At 40.0% G+C, this 18,912-nt stretch overlaps 2 protein-coding genes across 4 annotated transcripts in view; both read right to left on the bottom strand.

Moving 5' to 3' along the window:
* Positions 1-6,377: 6,377 nt before the first annotated feature.
* On the bottom strand, positions 6,378-9,904 carry LOC137259738 (calmodulin-like protein 4). Its single transcript, XM_067797338.1, has 5 exons — positions 9,809-9,904; positions 9,682-9,712; positions 8,098-8,247; positions 7,343-7,528; positions 6,378-6,837 (listed from the first exon to the last, which is right to left on the bottom strand). The coding sequence occupies exons 1-5, from the start codon at positions 9,809-9,811 to the stop codon at positions 6,740-6,742; spliced, it is 468 nt and encodes a 155-aa protein (XP_067653439.1). The 5' UTR covers positions 9,812-9,904; the 3' UTR covers positions 6,378-6,739.
* Positions 9,905-16,331: 6,427 nt separating this feature from the next.
* Positions 16,332-18,912, bottom strand: part of LOC137260062 (hydroxysteroid 11-beta-dehydrogenase 1-like protein) — a 98,855-nt gene continuing 96,274 nt past the window's right edge. For all 3 annotated transcript variants that reach the window (XM_067797752.1, XM_067797754.1, XM_067797753.1), the window contains exon 7: positions 16,332-17,361. In XM_067797752.1, coding sequence (XP_067653853.1) covers positions 17,120-17,361 — 242 coding nt within the window. In that variant the 3' untranslated portion in view covers positions 16,332-17,119. The remainder of the gene's footprint in view (positions 17,362-18,912) is intronic.

Genomic DNA, 18,912 nt, shown 5'->3' on the forward strand with positions numbered 1-18,912 from the left:
TGTTTATGTCTGTGTGTTAGTGTGTTGGTGTGTGTGAGTTGGTATGTCTGTCTGAGTGTGTTGGTGAGTGTTGGCTTGTGTGTTTGTGTGTGAGTGTAGGTGTGGGTGTGTGCTGGTGCTGGTGTGTTGTGTGTGAGTTCGTGTGTGGTTGTTGGTGGGTGTTTTGGTGTGTGTGTGTGTGGGTGTGTTAAAGTGTGATCGTTTGTATGGTAGGGTGTGTTGTTGTGTGTGTGTGTTGGTGTGTTCTGTGTTGGTGTTAGTGTGTCTGTTGGTGTGTGTGTTAGAGTGTGTTGGTGTGTGTTGGTGTGTTTCTTTGTGTTGGTGTATATGTGTTTGCGTGTGTTGGTGTGTGTGTTGGTGTTTTGGTGTCTGTGTTGGTGTGTGAGTGTATGTGTGTTTGTGTCTGTGTGATGGTGTGTTGTGTATGTGTTGGTGTGTGTGGATGTGGGTGAGTGTCTTGGTGTGTATGTGTTGGTGTGTGTGTTGCTGTGTTCGTGTTTGTGTAGGTGTGTGGGTGTTGTTGTGTGCTAATGTGTCTGTGTGTGTTGCTGTGTTGTGTGTGACTCGGTGTGTGAATGTTTTGGTGTGTCTTGTTATTGGTGTTTCGTTGTGTCTTGGTGTGTGTATATTGGTGCATTGTATATTCCCGTGTGTTACTATATGTGTTGGTGTTTTAGTGTGTATTTTTTGTGTGTGTTGGTGTGTTCTGTGGGAGTTGGTTTGTGTGTGTGTTTCTGTGTGTTTTTGTGAGTGTATCGGTGTGTCTGTCTGTGTGTTGGTGTGTTGGTGTGTGTTCTTTGGTCTGTGTGTGGGTTGGTGTGTTGCTGTGAGTGCGTGTCTTGGTGTATTTTGTGTGAGTTAGTCTGTGTGTGTGTGTTGGTGTGTGTTTGTGTGATTGTGTTGGTATGAGTCTCTGTGTGTTGGTGTGTTGTGTGCAGAGGCGTGTTGGTGTCTGTGTGTTGGTGTGTGTGTGTGTGTGTTGGTGTGTCCGTCTGTGTATGTTGGTGTGTTGGTGTCTGTGTGTTGGTGTGTGTGTGTGTGTTAGTGTCTGTCTACGTGTGTTGGTGTGTTGTGTGTGTTGGTGTGTGGGTGTGTTGGTGTGTGTTGGTGTGTGTTGGTGTGTCTGTGTTTGTGTTGATGTGTTTTGGTGCGGGTGTTGGTGTGTGGGTGTGGTTGTGTGTCTGTGGGTCTGTGTGTGTGTGTTTGTTGGTGTGTTTTAGTGTATTGGTGTGTTGGTGTCTGTGCGTTTTTGTGTTAGGGTTTGTTGGTGTGAGTGTTTGCGTGTGTTGGTGTGTGTGTTGGTGTGTCTGTTGGTGTGTGCGTTGGTGTGTCGGTGTTGGTGTGAGTGTTGGTGTGTATGTCTGTGTGTGTTGGTGTTTTGTGTGTGTCTTGTGTTTGTTGGGGGGGGGGGTGTTGGTGTGCATGTGTTGGTGTGTGTGTGAGTTGTGTGTGTGTGTTGCTGTGTGTGTGTGTTGGTGTGCACATGAGGGGTACTATGTCCTTTGATTTTAATGGGGAGTCATTCACATTGTACATGCAACTCCATAAATATTACCATCACACACCCTTAATTGACAATTTATCAATTAATTCATTACCACATCCACAAAGACACTAAAAATGTCGAAATAAGTTTTGTAAAATTTTTGATCAAGTAACAATAGGTTATCACTGAGTTCGCTACTAGCCAGGATATAGTATCATTTGCAATCATATTGCTGTACTAATGTGACGATCATGATAGTAACAGTAACTGAATTCCAACAATATTAGTAGTAGCTAGTAGTTGGTGTTGGTGCAGTGTATCTGACCATTGACCAGGGTGTGTAGAACAACAGCAGCAATGGCAGTCAGGCCCTGGAGAAGGTGAAGGGATCTGTCCTGCCTGCTGCCACTGATTATGCTAAACAGGTAATCATCATCGCCACAAGTATGCATGGTAACCGATCTAATTCATTCAGGAAGAATCAAGAATATCCTCTCTTAAATTATTTTCTTCTTCCCTTTCAGATTCCATCTTTAGATGATGTCAGCAATACAGTGTTAAGTGGCTGGAACTCAGGTAAGCTTGTTACTTTTTGGTATTGATGATTAGTAACTCTCACATCAGTGTCACATGTTGTATTTGGGATTACACTTTCTCAGTAAAGTACAAAGTGTAGTACCTTTGGTTGTGCTGAGGCCTATCTGGGATTTGAACCCACAGACTCAGAGTGAGGCAAGTCATTGCAAGCACATAAGTCAGAAGCTTAGCCCCAAATATATTGTGTTGCATTTGACCACTTTTCAATGCCATTGTGTACTCTCATGTTAGTGTACTATGAATTGTAATCTTTTCTTGTGTTGCTTGACTGTTGATGACCACAAAGTCTAAGGATTTATATGTATGGTCATCTATGAGGTATGTGCAGAGGGTCAAATGGAGAGATTACCAAGCTGTCCTGCCTTTCATTCATATGTCTATATTTAGGATCATTTCTGTAGTATACATCCCCGTGATTTCAGGTTCAGGAACTTTCTATCTTGGACTGACTGTTACTGCTAAAAGATCTTTTGATTTGGGAGGTCTGTTGGAAAAAAGGTCAAGGCAGGAACGTCCGACACTTGCACATGTTGACTTAGCTGTCTTTAGACCTTGTCACTGATGTTGATTATATGATGTGTTTCAGGGGTGAAGACTGTGTTCCACTATGTCATCAGCACCAGATACAGTTGGGGAGTACAGCAAGAAGGCCGTGTCATCATCCGTCAAGTTCGTACCTGGAAACAGATGAGGACTTGTTATTGTGTGGCAGATAGCTGAATGACTGGGACTAAAAGCATGTGTAAACAGAGGACATTGATCAGTGTATATAGCAGGGTGTGTTCTCCTTCAAACCAACACTCAAATTACCTGAGTGATGTAAGGGACAGTTCTTCATACCATCATATCCTAAGGTATAAAATCCTGTATATTTATGGCACTTGTGATCTGGTGAACCAAAGAAGACTTTGTTTTCAATAAACATTTGCAAAACCAGTTGCAAAACCAGTTGTTTTTGTTTTGTTCTTCTTTAGAGTGGTTACATGTAAACCATCCATCTCAGTGAATGGTGGTTCACTGTTGAAGTCTAGTTACCATTCTTGCAGAACCAAGTTGGAATATCATAGCTTGATTGTAGTATCTCAATGTCTTTCATTGCCTTGTTGGGAGTATACCTTTTACAAATTCTGTGAACCATGTTGTTTGTTGATTCCTTTGGCTGGACAATATGTAGATCCTTTCGGCCAGACATTTTTCTCAGAAATTCCGTCCTTCTCCTACAAGGGTGGAAACTGTACTTTAAAAATCAGCTAATTCCACCTGGGGAAGATGTGATACAGTCACACTTCATACTATCTAAACAAACTTTTCATATCATTACCATGACTTTCACATGTTCAGCTCACTATGACACTGTCAAATATCCATTTACAAACAACGTCCAACCTGTCCTACATGTCACTTGCTTCACAACAAAAGTGACCTGCTTCGGCAGCAATACTGAAAAGTAGATGTGCCTTTACAAAAAGACGCATTTGGGATGCGATGATATGTGTGAACCAAGTCAGAGAGTCTGACCACCCGATGCCATTAGTCACCTATTGCAACAAGCATTAGTTGTTGAAGATCAATTCCAACCTGGATCTCCATGGGTTGGATGTACTAAAAGTTCAAAACATTCTGAGTGGCAGGTATGCTCATAATTGTAGTGCCTGTCTGTACTTGTTACCCTTAGGTAGGCAACTCAGCTCTTTAGGTTACAGGTGCAACAGTACCTGCCTGCCTGTGTAACACCCCTACATACTACAAGTCATGATGTTCAAATTAATTATGAGCACAACAAGACAATATTTGAAACTGACATAAGTACATTACAAGACTGGAACCTTTGTTTATCATTACACTCTTACCATCAGAGAGTTGTACAAAGTTTTCTCGGGACAGTATGCAGTTGAATTCATGCTCCTCCACAATCACTGATTTCTTGGCAAATGCCATTCTCTACATGAGACACTAGAAACACTAGATGTAGCTACCACTACATGGGACATCACAACCACAGCCACTACTACATGGGACATTACAATCACAGCCACCACTACATAGGACATCAAAACCGCATCCACCACTAGATGGGGCAATCACAACCACAGTCACCACTACATGGGAAATCACAACCAAACACACCACTACATGGGACACAACACCTACACCCACCACTAGATGGGACATCGCAGCCCCCACTACATGGGACACTGGAACGACAGCCACCACTACATGGGACATCACAACCACTGACACCACTACATGGGACACCAGAACCACAGCCACCACTACATGGGACACCACAATCACAGCCACCACTACATGGGACATTACAACCACATCCACCTCTACATGGGACATTATAACCACAGCCACCACTATATGGGGCATCACAACCACAAACTCCACTACATGGGACTTCATAACCACAGTCACCACTACATGGGACACCACAATCACAGCCACTACTACATGAAACATCACAACCACATCCACCACAACATAGGACATTAAAAACACATCCACCACTACATGGGCAGCCACATGCAATGAAATCCACAGAGACATAAGACACCACAATAACAGCCACCACTACATGGGACACCAGAACCACAGCCACCACTACATGGGACTTCACAACCACAGCCAAGAGCCAAGATATTAAGACTGTGAACCAATGTATTCCTTGGTTTGGATATATATGGTTAGTATATAGTTTAAAAAAAAAAACACACCAAAACCTTAAAAAATATAACAGTAGTGAACGTTGACATCAGTGTTTACTCAAGGTATATTAAATGAACACAGTCACATATCGCCTGATAAGTTAGGGCTGTATGTACTAGTAAAGATTTTATTGGTTTTGAACATATAAATATACATATTTTGGTACTGACTCGAGTGATTGTACTGAATGCAATCTTTCTCTTTGTGAAGAGGAATGTGTATTTCATCATGTGTTCTTTGTCTTGCTGGACGTGATGGAGCTGGTCACTAATAATTATCTTTCAACATAGACCTTCTAAGATCCCATGTTAGACAGGCAATGATGCTGAAGTGGATTCCACTCTGTAGATCATTTCCTTCTGATGGTGTAGGAGGTCCCCAACACCAGAAATAATGTCATCTTCATTTTTATAATGCTTGGGATACAGTTCAGGCAGTGCTAATCTGGCTGAGATGGAAAATGTTCAATGAGATGAAAGCCACATTTGACAGGTACAGCAGATTTTATGCCCTGGTGAATTGTGCTGCTGTTATTCAAAATATCTGTCGTAGCACTAAGCAGATGGTACCTCCCATACCTTAAAATAGTTACATCTGTCGAAGCACTAAGGTGTTCATAACTCCCAAGCCGTAATATACAGTTACAACTGTTGTAGCACTAAGGTTGTTTTGTACAACAGCACTACAATCTTCTGAGACTAACATTTATTCCCTTGCCATGGAGCTGATGTCATCACAGCTCATGGGTTAACAATTAGTCACTTTGATGAATCCTGTAATATCCTGTTTGGTTGAGTGTTAAACACTAGTACTAAATATATACTAACTGTTACTTGTGTAAACAAGACATAACTGCTTGTTCATAAATGATGTTGAGAAATTTAATAATAGCCTTCATACCAAGTCATTGCTTGTGTTTTTTCATATTAATGTTAAAAAGAAAAAGTAGCACAAACTGACTTAGTGGACCATGATAGGTCTGTTGATCTTGACCTTCCATAACATTTATTAACATAATATCTACCATTATTACATTTGAGATACATTTGTTAATAGGCAAAGCATACAAAGCCATATAAGCAGATTGCCAGGGTGTACAAATTGTACACCCAATCAAATCTGCCATGTGACACACTACACAGGTTGTATGAATGACCAAAACCCCAAATTTAAATATTTTTATCATAAACTAAGCCATCCCAAGTTATCTCCTTTTACTGACCCTTCAAGAAATAGCATGGCAAAAGGTTTTGGGTCTCATTCTGCCAAAGGTTGGATGTTGCTGTTTAAAGATAAGCTTATTTAAAAGATCTTAAGGGTAATAAATTCGTCCCATGGGTGTTCTGAAGGGGTGTCCGGGACTGTAAGACCCTTATAACTTCTGTATTTCCTAGGCGCAGCAGAAGGAAATACAGTATTTACAATGGTGTTACATTTCTGTACACCCTTTCAAACAACAGTGTAACTAACATAATAGCACATTTGCACACAGCATGTAAACTGAATGCAGAAAATGGTCATCAGTGTATTGACACATTGACGGTTGAAAATTGGCAGTAGAACAAACAAGTCAAGTCTATTCTGGCATTGCATAGATTTAACAAAGATATATATCACATATCAAATGTTACAGCACTGATGCTAATGGAAAGGTGGTTATTAATTACATACATGATGGCCAACCATGCCCCAATGTGTGTATTACCATGATCAGTATACAGTGGAATTATGTAGTGCTTATAACTTTAATGAAGTGTTTGATAAACAATAATGAATGGTCACAACCTAATTGCATTGTCTCATCAAGTACTGTCACGCTGTGGAATGTAAGCCAGGATTAGCAGCAGTGATGCTTTGCTGAATGCTGAAAGTTCTTCGATGATGCTGCTGTCAGTCTCCATCAGAGAGGCGTTTCTTGTTTAGTCAATGTGAAGTTGAGGAAGTCTAGTAGTCTGGTGATGGCGTCAGCATAGCATCTACAAACTTCTGGTATTGAACCTCGCCTCGTGGGTTCAGGCCATTCTCCTGGAAGAGGCTGTCCACTACAAATACAGACAATTAAGCACAGTACAGTGAAGATCCTGTGGAACTCTGCAGTTTGTTATAATGTGGAATCAAGAGTGCTTCTTCTTTCCTTATAGTAAGTGATTGAGGTTTAGTTCAACGCCCCTTTTAGCAATGTTCCAACAATATCATGGAAGGGACACAAGTATTGGGTTTTACACATTGTACCCATGTGGGGAATTGAACCCAGGTCTTCAGTGTGATGAGTGAACACTTGAACCACTAGGCTACCCCACTGTCCCAATATTACTTATAACAACACACAACAAACTTCAGCATGATAACAAGACTGCTGATTATGCGTTGAATGACCCACACAGGTCATAGATGGCAACCTGCTGGATTGGATTGTGAGACTGTACAATGTTAGTGTATGCATCATTGTTCTCATTATCAATCACTGGATTCTCTGGTCCAGAAAATTTACAGACCCTCACCATACAGCAACAATATTGATGGATGTGGCACTACACAACAACAAACCTTCATTCCGACTCAGCTTCTCTCCCATGGTCATCAGGATGTGCCTCATTTCTGTGGCAGACACAGTTCCTCTCTTGCCATCATCCTGTGCCCGGAATCCCTGCAGCATCTCAGTCTCACAGTTCTCCACCTCACTATGCTCATGCATCACATCCAGGAAGGACGCAAAGTCAATCCGGCCTTGGGCTGTATCATCAAAACAAGGACTTAGAAACAAACAAGTCACACTGTTGACTCAGGAACAAAAGACAATTTCAGCATCATCGACAAGTCACACTGCAGACTGAGGAACTAACAACAATTTCAGCACCATCAACAAGGCACACTGCTGACTCCGGAACTAATACAATTTCAGGGGGGTGATAATGACTCTTATGGAGTTGCATCCCCTACATCCCAAATTTTACAAATAAAGTAAGTGACTCCTCCCCTACCATGGTCATGTTCAAAATCATTCAGTCCCCTCCAGAATATGTACAAAACTGATGACATGCCCCCCACTCCCCCAACCAGGAACAAAATGGGTGACTCCCTTTAAAATCATCACCAACCCCCTAGCAATAAATTATGCACTGTCCCTAAAGACAATCTAAGTATTATCAACAATTCACAATGCAAACTCAAGAGTTAACTGTACCGTCATTATCAACAGTTTAAGTTCATTTTTTCATAGTATATTTAGAACCTGCAGATACAGTACCCACACACAAACTGTATTTGCAAACTGACTGTCCACATGTCAGTTGTATACCTACTACTGGGATCTTTTGATGCACATTTCACATAGTAATTGTGGACTTCCTGTCTGGTGGGGCTATATGCTAGGGACCTCATGATAATGTTCAGTTCACCCTCTTGTTGGATGAAGCCTTTTCGTGCATGGAAGTAGAAGCACTCTTTAAATTCTGCAAATACAAGGTGAGATATAACGATTCACCAACTGATGCTTTAGATGAGACATAGTGTTACACCAAATGATGCTTTAGGTGAGGCATAGTGTTACACCAACTGATGCTTTAGATGAGACATCAGCTGAGGTTTAAGATGAGATATAATGACCCTTCTACTGAGTGTGACAAGAGACTGGGCTATGGACTATGTAATACATTGTGGAACAATGTCTATATGCTTTTGAACAGTGATTGGTTGGTTACCCATGATCTTTGAAAGTAGATATTTAGTTTGCACAGAACTGGGATACTCTTTTCTCAGTTTCACATCAAACCTAGAGTCTATTTCCATACTGCCTCGAGTCTATTTCCATATTGTAAAAGCCATCAAATACATCTCAACTCTGATGTGTATCATTAAGTTCTGTGTATGTATATCTACAAACACTTGTGGACTCATGGGCATGATCACAATATGTACAAATGTACAAAACCAGAGCAAAACGTCCACTCCAAGCATGCCACTCTTTTGAATATAGCAGATGTGAAGATCAATATTAAGATACAACCATATGATCAGGCTCGCTGACTTGGTGTACACATTGCATCATACCCCTGTCATGGACATAGATGCTCATGATTTTAATCACTAGCGTGTGTAGGATTATTGCCCTACAAACGTTAGCAACCTTCAGAGACATGGGGCCCTGTTGCTAACCCGTGTTTTCACAAACAAAAACGAAGCGCTGGTCCACTTGCCATCTTTTTATTTTCCCGTTCCTACCTTCCACCTTCATACACACAAAATTGTGACGTCACACTTTTTTTGACGTCACCCACACAACTAATGTAAACATTGGGGTCATTTTTAATATATATAACAATTGTCTGGTACTGGCTTAATTAATTAATCAATTAATTAATTAATTACAGAACACCAGCATGTTGCTATAGACTTAATAAGTGTGAACAAAATAGAAACGTCACAGCTTCAAAGTCAGTCACAGATAATCAAGCCACAACTGATGCAACATACATGATGCCCAGATTTCCCTGTTAATTCAAAGATAAAACTGTATTTTATCTTTGTTGATCAACGTGATGATATGCCCTCTCATTCTCATATGTAAGTACGGTTGGCACGTGAGCCAGTCTAAAATTGCTGTGATACCTTATATTATATATATGCACGGTAAAGCCTAGGTCAGCCAGTTAAACGACGTTTAGATGAACTAGGTGAAGTCAGACAACCACAACCATGGGATCAGCGTCGGGAATACAAAGATATCGATTGTAGAAGAAAAACACAAAATACGATACGGTTCGATTTGTTTCCTGATTCGGCCGACCTCGGTTTGTGGAAATTCACGTTATAATTTCAGAATCGGACTGTCATGAAAACATGTAGATGGGTGTGGTCGCGTAGCAGTAGCATCTTACAAAACTCACCGTCGATCTTCTGCTGATCAAAGAACCTCGCCTGAAAACAAACCCAAAACAGACATATTATGAATAGCTTAAAAATCAAATTCTTACATAATGACCTTCAAAGCAATAACAAAGAGGGTATTCATACCATTCTGTCAAATGAAGCGTTTCAGCTGAAGTGTTTTTCTTCGTACCTGTTTCTATTATCTCCCCTGAGACTTCGGCTTTTCTCGGAAGACTGATTACTCACTAGTAGACTGGTTTGTCTGCTCTTAAGCGCTCGCGCTCATTGCCACACAACTGGTTTGTGCAGTTATCAACGGTATCCATCTGATTTACCATAGAAATAGAGAAAGACCCCGTCCGTCTCATTTCTGTGGATTTCTTGACTTGGCTCCTGGCTACCAAGAACGAAGAGTGGCAAACTGGCCGATCTTGCAACGCATTAGACATACGTTTCAAATTTTTCATCTTATAATGTGATTCCATGCGTTAATATCGCGTCTGTTTGTGGCTTTGTCCAGGGATACTCTATAACTCTCTATATAGGCTCCCTGCTTTGTCTTATCAGAAAGGTGAAAATCAACAGTAATGGCTAAGAGAGATGAGAGTATATCATAAGTTTTATGGTTGATGATTTTAAGAGGGTACAGGGATCAGCAATTTTGTACATGATAATATATGCAAGGGTGGTTTCTGTTTCTGTTTCATGTCATGTGTTTCTTTTCTAATAAACTGAAAAAGCTGATTCAACGGTATGTCAGCTTACTTTCAGGTAACTACCTTGAAGGCAGGTGCGTATTCATCGCGTACTTGTAACGGTTAGCCGTTTTATTGGCGAGTTATCGTGGTGTAGACAAATAAGTACATGTAGTGCAGAGCAGTCAGTTGTGAGCTCTTGTATGCAGGTTGGCTGTAACATGATATAGCTAACGTATGTTCTTTATAAAATATATTTGTAACTGCAGTCTAATTCAACAACGTCTAAATGAGCAGGCGTCAGGTGATTCGTCTATACAATGTATATCCGATTACTGACCTCCATTAATAAATTTCAGAAGACTTTATTTCGAATGCTCAGGTCTAAACTTAAGACTTTCTTTAGGCTGCGTTTGTATTCTGCCCGAAGTTCGAGAGGCACAGACTCAACCCTTTCAGCGGCCTGCCCAATACACTGAGAGGTTACGATGGTAAGTTTTGGAATCTTCGAGGATTTTCCTTTGATCCTTGCCACTCCCAACATTTCTCTCTGTCTCTTTTCTGCTCCTTGTAAATATTATTCACTGGAGTATGATGACACAGGTTCAGCAGTCTATAGTCCGTAAATATCATTTTTTTATTACTCGCCTGTTGAAGATACTGCAGTGTAATATTATTACGGAAATATGTTACGTGGAGAAAACATATCATTGATACAACGCACACATATAGAAAACAGATCCTTGATACAACACACACATAGAGAAAACAGATCCACGATACAACACACACATAGAGAAAACAGATGCTTGATGGATTACACGCTTGTGTCAGAGGCAAATCTGTGCCAGATACAAACCGATCAAGGCGAAACACACCGTTGTAAAGGGTTCCAGGATGAAAGACCAGCTGAGGCCAGTCCCTGGAGAGGGGTGTCCAAGGATATGCAGCGAGATATATTTTACGTCCCTTACATGAGATCTATTCATTTGCGTTTGGAACATAAGGTGTTAGGGTTGTTTGCGACATTTCTTTGACCTTTTAAGTTAGATAAGAGCCTCTTGGTCTTGACCGATGAATCGGCTATTTATGTTGGTCCTTCGGCGTTCGTCCATTTCCTGCCCGCAATCGACTTCACCTGTCCATCGGCTCTCCCCTACTTCCCTCTTCGCCGACGTCAGATTCAGAATGCACCCTTTGCTTAAGGGTTGATGAGGACAAAAACTACGTAGACAGTATAGACTATAACGAGGAACAGCTCTTCCGGGTAAATCTCGCTTGTCAGTGATGCATTCAAAGAAATTATGTTCTTTTAAATTGCATCCAAGACACCCAGCTTGCTGCTTGTGTTAGCCTGCACGTACATGTATGTCATTTTAGAGAGTTACCACACTGGGATATTATGCCCTAGTTTCACATGGATACACCATCAAGAAACACTGACCGACCCGGCTTTGGTTGTTCAGGAGGAGACATTATTGTTGACATCCCAGTACCACAAAGTCTCCTTGTACAAGTCACAAACAGCTAGGTAGCCTTCACGTCGAGGGGGTGAATCTGGCTGAGTCAACATATCTAGCTGGTGCAGTTTTGGTATTTATACCATCTCTGGCACTCAAAAGACTTTCATTTAGACATCGTTAAATGCTGTCAAGGACCCAGTGCAATGTGGTGGGAAGGTTTAGATTGGTAAAGTCATGACATAACGTCATTATTACGTCATTTTATAACATTAGTTCGTTCAAGGTTATAACGACGTTGCAAATTTATGCTGAAGAAATCTTACGCATTGGCTCCTCACGGAGTTAAAACATTTCTCATAAATTGGTGTCCTGGTTTTTCCGTAAGACGTTACACTTTGAGATTGAAAAGCATTTCTGCTTGGTTTCTTATGTTTCAACTGGAAACATACTTAACAATTAACGATAAACAAAACATTAAGACAACGTAAAATACGTTAGCATCAAATAACTTAACCTTGTGGCGACATAAAAATTACGCTTCAGAAGATCAGGCCACAAACCTGTGCCAAACCATAACGTTAGCTGGGCACTTTACAGCAGCATGATATCCCATGACGTTGATGTGCAGTACCCCAAACGTATCTTGATGTTCTTCAGCTAGTGTGCAACAGTCTAAGTAAACTAACACACCATAGCAGGAGGTCAGGTAACTTGCGACCGTCCAATCAAACGCGAGACGACCGGACGGATTTAACCAATCAGACAACAGCTACTGTTTAGGGTGTGGCGGGACTTTAAAAATTCCCCAATCACCGACACTGATCCTTCAACAAACAAAAATCCGCATATAACACAGTTATTTGACCTGCAGTATATACGCTTTGGGGATTCTGTTGACATGGTTACCATCAGCTAATATTTCCACAAGATGACATATCCTTGAATGTTGCCAAAACACTATTTTCAGCGACTGTTTACTCACCGTTGTCATGGTTGTACGTACGCCGTGTGCATCACCCGGAAGCGCACGTTAAATAGCATTCGGAATCGTTCGGGTACGAATCTTTACGAGATAAAAAGTTCAAAAGGTATGTGCAAATGTCCACTTCTGCGATTTGGTACGTTTTTGTACTGATTGGTCAATCTCTAAGGTTACCTGACGCGACCTCCCATAAGGTTTTGTTAGCCCCGATCAGTAGTGGAGTGTAACGAAAAGTACTGAGGATAAGATTACTTAGGCCAGGGATACTCTATAATTCTCTATATAGGCTAAGCTTCTTAACAGAACACACATTTGTTTTATAAGAGTTATCTCCCATCTTATTCACGCGTAGCTCCGTTACTAAGTTCCATTACGTTGTCAATAGTCAGTGTCACAGTCCCTGAAACACATTATTTTGCCTACTGCCAAACCTTCTCTGCAGTACTAAAGCCTTAAATGAAACAAGTCTAGATTTCCTCAGGTTCAGGTCTCAAACTGGTCTGCCCGGGGTTCCTTTTCAATTCAAATGGGTTTATTTGTTACTATCAGAATTATATATAATCAGATACATAAGTTATACCTAATTGTTAATAGTTGTTAACTTTTTATATTCCAACATCATTCATAAGTAGGGGAAACTGGAACTAGAAATGACTTTTAGCTGTGAAAAACTGTTTTCTGCAGTTTAATGACCGAAAGAAGATACTTCCATAAACTGTGTATATGTCATAAAATGGCCAGTGGATTAATTAGCTCCACAACACTTATCCCTCTGTGTTCCTTCGAACATTTCAGATATTACTAGTGAATTCCAGTAACATACAACATAATGCGTAGATCCACATCTTACAATACTTCCTTTCTACCTTCCGCTATCCAAATTTGGATTTCCCTTTCTAGTGGTACCAGAGACACCCCAACACTTCCACAGTTTTTACAGCTATTATAAACAAGGACTCCAAATTTAAAACAGCACACTGACTTCTGATCACGCCTTTGTCGGATAATACTATGCGAACTCTGTCTTGGTTGTAGAGATTTGAACTCCCACCTTATTGATAGGGATTTAGCTGAAATGCCCTCTTGTCCTTGTGTTTCCATTAATCCATAATCCATTACATTATTTTTGGTTTGTCCACCTTTTGTCCATTTGAGACAAAACAAATGCGTCTAGGTCAAAGGATTTGATATGAAAACTGTTCTGTTCAGTGATAGCCGATTTAATGATATTGAATGTAATCAACTAGCAACACCAGTCCACAGTTATATTCAAGAAACAAATCGATTCACTAAAATATATAATCTAACAACTGTATCAGTTAAGAAACCCACCATCAGCAATGTGCATGTGTAATGTCCAGGTTCATGTCTAGGTTCTGTACTATGTGGGGAGAGGCAAGTTTGCCTGTTTGCCAATCCCCTCAAATCCTGTCCTGTGTACAATTAAACAGATGTGTCATCAGAGGAAAATAAACATTGCTATTCCTTGCATTGCATTTTGAGCAAGTGCACTTTTGTCTTTTCCGATGCAGAACTTTTAAACTGTTCAATATGTCTTCCTCAGAGATAGGTCTGGTGATGAACTGGTGCCATTTGGTAGTTTTGGATTTGTAAAGAAAATATTTCTTGCGTTTTCATGGCATCAGGTTTTAATGACTTCATGTGAAATTGGTGTTACTGCAATTTTCCGGAATAGAAATTGCAAAACTTCATTATTTCTTCACCAAACTTGCCACATGTTTAGGTCTGCTGATGAAGTGGTGCTGTTTGGTAGGTTTTTGATTTCCGTTTATAATATTATTTGCATTCCCATGGCAAGAAGGTTGACTTCGACTGAAATTGGTGTTGTGCTCTTTTCTGGAAGAAAACTTTAAAACCATTCAAAATATCTTTGCAAAACTTGGCACATACCATAGTCTGGTGGTGTACTGGTGCCTTTCGGTAGTTTGGGAGTTTGGGGGAAAAATGTGTCTCCAATAAGTTCGAAATTGAGCAGAGCTTTAAAATCAATCAATTATTTTTTCACTGAACTTTCCTCATTGATAGGTGTGGTGGTGTACTGGTGCCTTTTGGAAGTTTTGGAAATCTGACTAAAATATTTTTTTGTGTTTCCATGGCAACACTTTTGACAGACTGAAATTGGTGGTGGTGCTCTTTTCTGGAGCACAACTTAAAAACCTTTTAATACTCTCCTATTATTTTGCCATATTCCCACCAAAATATTTGACATAATATAACTACTACTAGTGCTAGAATTTGTACTTTACTAAGAAAGTGAAATCCCAAAAATGACATTTCTTGCATTTGACCTCTTCCTAAGATTGCAGTCATGCCAATTTACACTTATCAGAGGGGAATACAAAGTGTGTTGCATAATATAATTAGTAGTAGACTTATTCATAAGACTATTTTGCCATTGCAAGGGATATTGATGACTCCTTATTAAAACCAAGCAGAACTTCTGATACTATACTACAAGCAAACAATCAATATGTGAACACCATAAAATTTGATAGTTATACATAAACTTAATTGTGGTACGGTCATTTATACTCCAGGGTAAATATAACTTTTTTTGTGCTAAATGGGTCCTTTAAACGATATGTTAGAACTTGCAGTGAAGCAACTGACTCAATATTTGTGGAGTTTGAGTGAAATGAAACACTGTGTCAAAAACAGCAAAAAACAAGGGTGTTGAAACACACCAACACCATGTTTGATTCAAACTCCCAAACACATCACTATTAAAAGGGTTTAAGTGCTACATAGTTTAAGAGATGCTTCTTGAAGAAGTAACACATTCCCTGTGACAAAACTGAGTCATTTCCCATTGTTTTACCATCCACCATGCTTCAGTGGTTTGCTCCCAGAAACAGTAGCAGACGGCCTTCTCTGATGTCCCCATTGTAATGTTATACTTCCAGTAAACGTGTCAGCCACAATACTGCCAGATCAATAAACAGGATTAAGGATTCTCCTCTATCTGGTGATTCATTTATTATAGGACAAACCCATTATGAAGCAACATGATATTCCTTACATTGTTAAAGTTTTAGATAAACAATCAGAAAATGAAGATGTTTGACAGTAGGGTTTAGACTCCCCAACACAGGTTAGCTCAAGCCATCAACTCATATGGTTATACCACCTCCTTTAGACTACCCATGCTGTGTGTTGTGTTGTTCCTGTAAATAAAATCACAATTTGATTCTTGCAACTTTGGGCATATAGCTGGACTAATTCCCCAAACAACTATCATGTTTTTCACACATCTGCATACAAATATATGCTATTGCCACTGCAATGATGCAAGCACCATGGTCGTTGTGATGACTGGCAATCTGCTCAGCTCCAGATTTTTACCATGTCTTCCACTAGACACTGTTCTTAAGATCCCCACCCAGACACAGACACTAGGAGGCTAAATGTCACATGATATAACTGCTGTGATATCGCCATGGAGCATGATATCCCAGTCCATGCAACACTCAGTTTTATGGACTCCAAAAAAAAGAGATCATAAGCAGTCTTTGTATAATAATAATAATTTAATAATGATAAATTACAGTGAAGTCCCTGATAAAAGGTATCAAGTGACCAAGCTAATAACCTGAGAATACTGACAGGATTTTGTAAGGCATTCATACATAGAGTGTATGGTTAGGCTGTCCAGCCTCTGGGTGATGGGAGCCACTCTGTGCTAGCATCACTGACTAACCTTCATCAACGACAAAACCAGACTGATTACATGTGATGGTGTAATGTATACTATTTGCAAATAATGAGACTACATGAAAGTGACTGCTAGCTATGATGCTATGCAACAGTGTATCTGTTATATGTTAGGCTATGTCCTGCAGTAAGATGGTGTAGCAGTGTCACATTATATATACTTCAGGCTATCTCTTTCAGTGAAAAGGTGTAGCAGTGTCGTGTGTAACATACTATAGGCTATGTCCTGCAGTAAGATGGCGTAGCATTGTCGTGTGTAATATTCTTTAGACTATATCCTGTAGCGAGATCATGTAGCAGTGTTGTGTGTAACATACTTCAGGCTATCTCCTGTTGTGAGCGGGTGTTGTGATGTAGCGTGTGTCATACTTCAGGTTATCTCCTGTAGTGAGAGGGTGTTGCAGTGCTGTGTGTAACATACTTCAGGTTATCACCTGTAGTGAGAGGGTGTTGCAGTGCTGTGTGTAACATACTTCAGGTTATCTCCTGTAGTGAGAGGGTGTTGCAGTGCTGTGTATAACATACTTCAGGTTATCTCCTGTAGTGAGAGGGTGTTGCAGTGCTGTGTGTAACACACTTCAGGCTATCTCCTGTAGTGAGCTGGTGTTGAGATGTAGCGTGTGACGGCCTCTATAGCATTGGGTAGCCAGTCTCTAAGTAGGTATGGTATCCTGACATCAAGGTACGGGAAGAAGATCTCCCTCACACGCCTCTGTCCCCCTTTCACAATGGCCAGCGCTGTGTCCGAGGGGGTGGCGGGCTTCATGACACTCAGCAAGAATACCTGTCCAAACTCCTTTAACTTTGATATTGCATTGTCTGTACCTGGAGGAAGAGAGATGGCATAAAACATTACAGTCTTTGCCAATGCTTTAAAAGTTTTTGAAGCCACAATTTTCTTAGAAAATCTAATCTGAATTATTACAACATTTGGATGGGTGTGAATCTGGGTTTTAGCAATACTTGATAATAGGTTTGGACCATCAGTTCTTGATTTTGCAGGCTGTTGTCAAGGAAGCTGTATCTTTGTTATTACATATTCTCATGTTGGTTGAGAAAGGGCCTAAAACCATTCATCACCACCCAAGAAGACTCGTCCCCTTTTGATGCTTGTTATGGATGAAAATGCCACAAACCAATCACAACAAATGTAACAGAGCTTGGATAAGACCAATCCCTACTACTTAAATCATTTATGGCATCATGTTCTTTATTATTAATTATGAAAAATATGTATTGTCACATTCAATGGACTAAGAATGTAGCTAACAGATTTGTGCTGTCAAATGTGAAGTTTTTGATAACAATCATGTGATTGACATTTGTTGACATAACAGCTCTCTCTTGTCCAGCTGAATGTATTTCTGACCATATTGTGGGCTTACTGTGGTGATTGTATGTGCGCTTCCAACAGTTTTAAGAAAAGTAATTATTAATTGCCAAGCATTTCAAACTAATAGTATTATATTTGTATGTAATAAGCTTTAATCTTTAATGCTGGGCATATTTCACATCTCTGGCAATATTTTGATTTGACCTTTTTTCATCCTTTTTCAGAGAATACATTTAAAATTCAAGTTGGGATATGACTGCAGGGTTACACAAATGTTCAGTTTGAAAAATATTAAGAAAGTCATTTCTGATTTTCCGCTTTGGGATTTTATGTAGCTTGTATTTGTATAGTCTATAAAACCCATCCTATTTGTAATTATGAAACTATTTTCTGAAACATATAGAGATATTGTTCCTGTTTGTAGTAGTTCTGATGTTCCTATGTCAGTATGAAATCCTTCCAGTGGGAACAAGTCACTATTAGGCTTGTCTTGTAATAACACGAGAGGGTGACAAATGGGCCCCAAACCAGCCAGAAAACTAAGGTGTAGTAAAAAAAATGACTATTTATGATGCCTTGATCATTAATGGTGTTGTCATGATGACTGGTGAAACATTCATATATGGACACGAGTACTTAACTGTAGAAGGCTGTATGAGGCATTGACAAATGACATGCATTGTGATGTCAATACAGTATGACGTCATGCAAAACAAGCTTCTAAAAGTACACAATTCTTCCGCAAGCTCTTTATGAAACCAGTTTTGTTTTGAAACCCTAAAATTACAAAATTGAGTGGCAGTGTCCTAAAGAGCAATGAAATATTTGCTACATATTCACTAATTAGTCACGCATTTAATGCCTGAAATGCCTGGTGTTCGCATTATCACCCAATGTAGGCTGTTGACGGAACTGAAGACACTGGGTGCAATATTTTATATTTTATGAGATATCGCATTTAGATAAGTTTGAAAGTGATGAAACAGTTGTGGTGAACTTCAAAATAAGGTCAATGTCACGAAAAGCAACTGCTGTCTGCGTAA

This window comes from Haliotis asinina, chromosome 13 (genome assembly GCF_037392515.1).
Source record: "Haliotis asinina isolate JCU_RB_2024 chromosome 13, JCU_Hal_asi_v2, whole genome shotgun sequence".
Taxonomy (NCBI): Eukaryota; Metazoa; Mollusca; class Gastropoda; order Lepetellida; family Haliotidae; genus Haliotis; species Haliotis asinina.

Excerpts from the sequence above, each read along its gene's own strand:
- LOC137259738 (XM_067797338.1), bottom strand. Across the intron at positions 8,248-9,681 it reads TGATCAGCAGAAGATCGACG|AATTTAAAGAGTGCTTCTAC; the intron begins GTGAGTTTTGTA and ends TTGTATTTGCAG. Across the intron at positions 7,529-8,097 it reads TGCATCAAAAGATCCCAGTA|CCCAAGGCCGGATTGACTTT; the intron begins GTAGGTATACAA and ends TTGATGATACAG.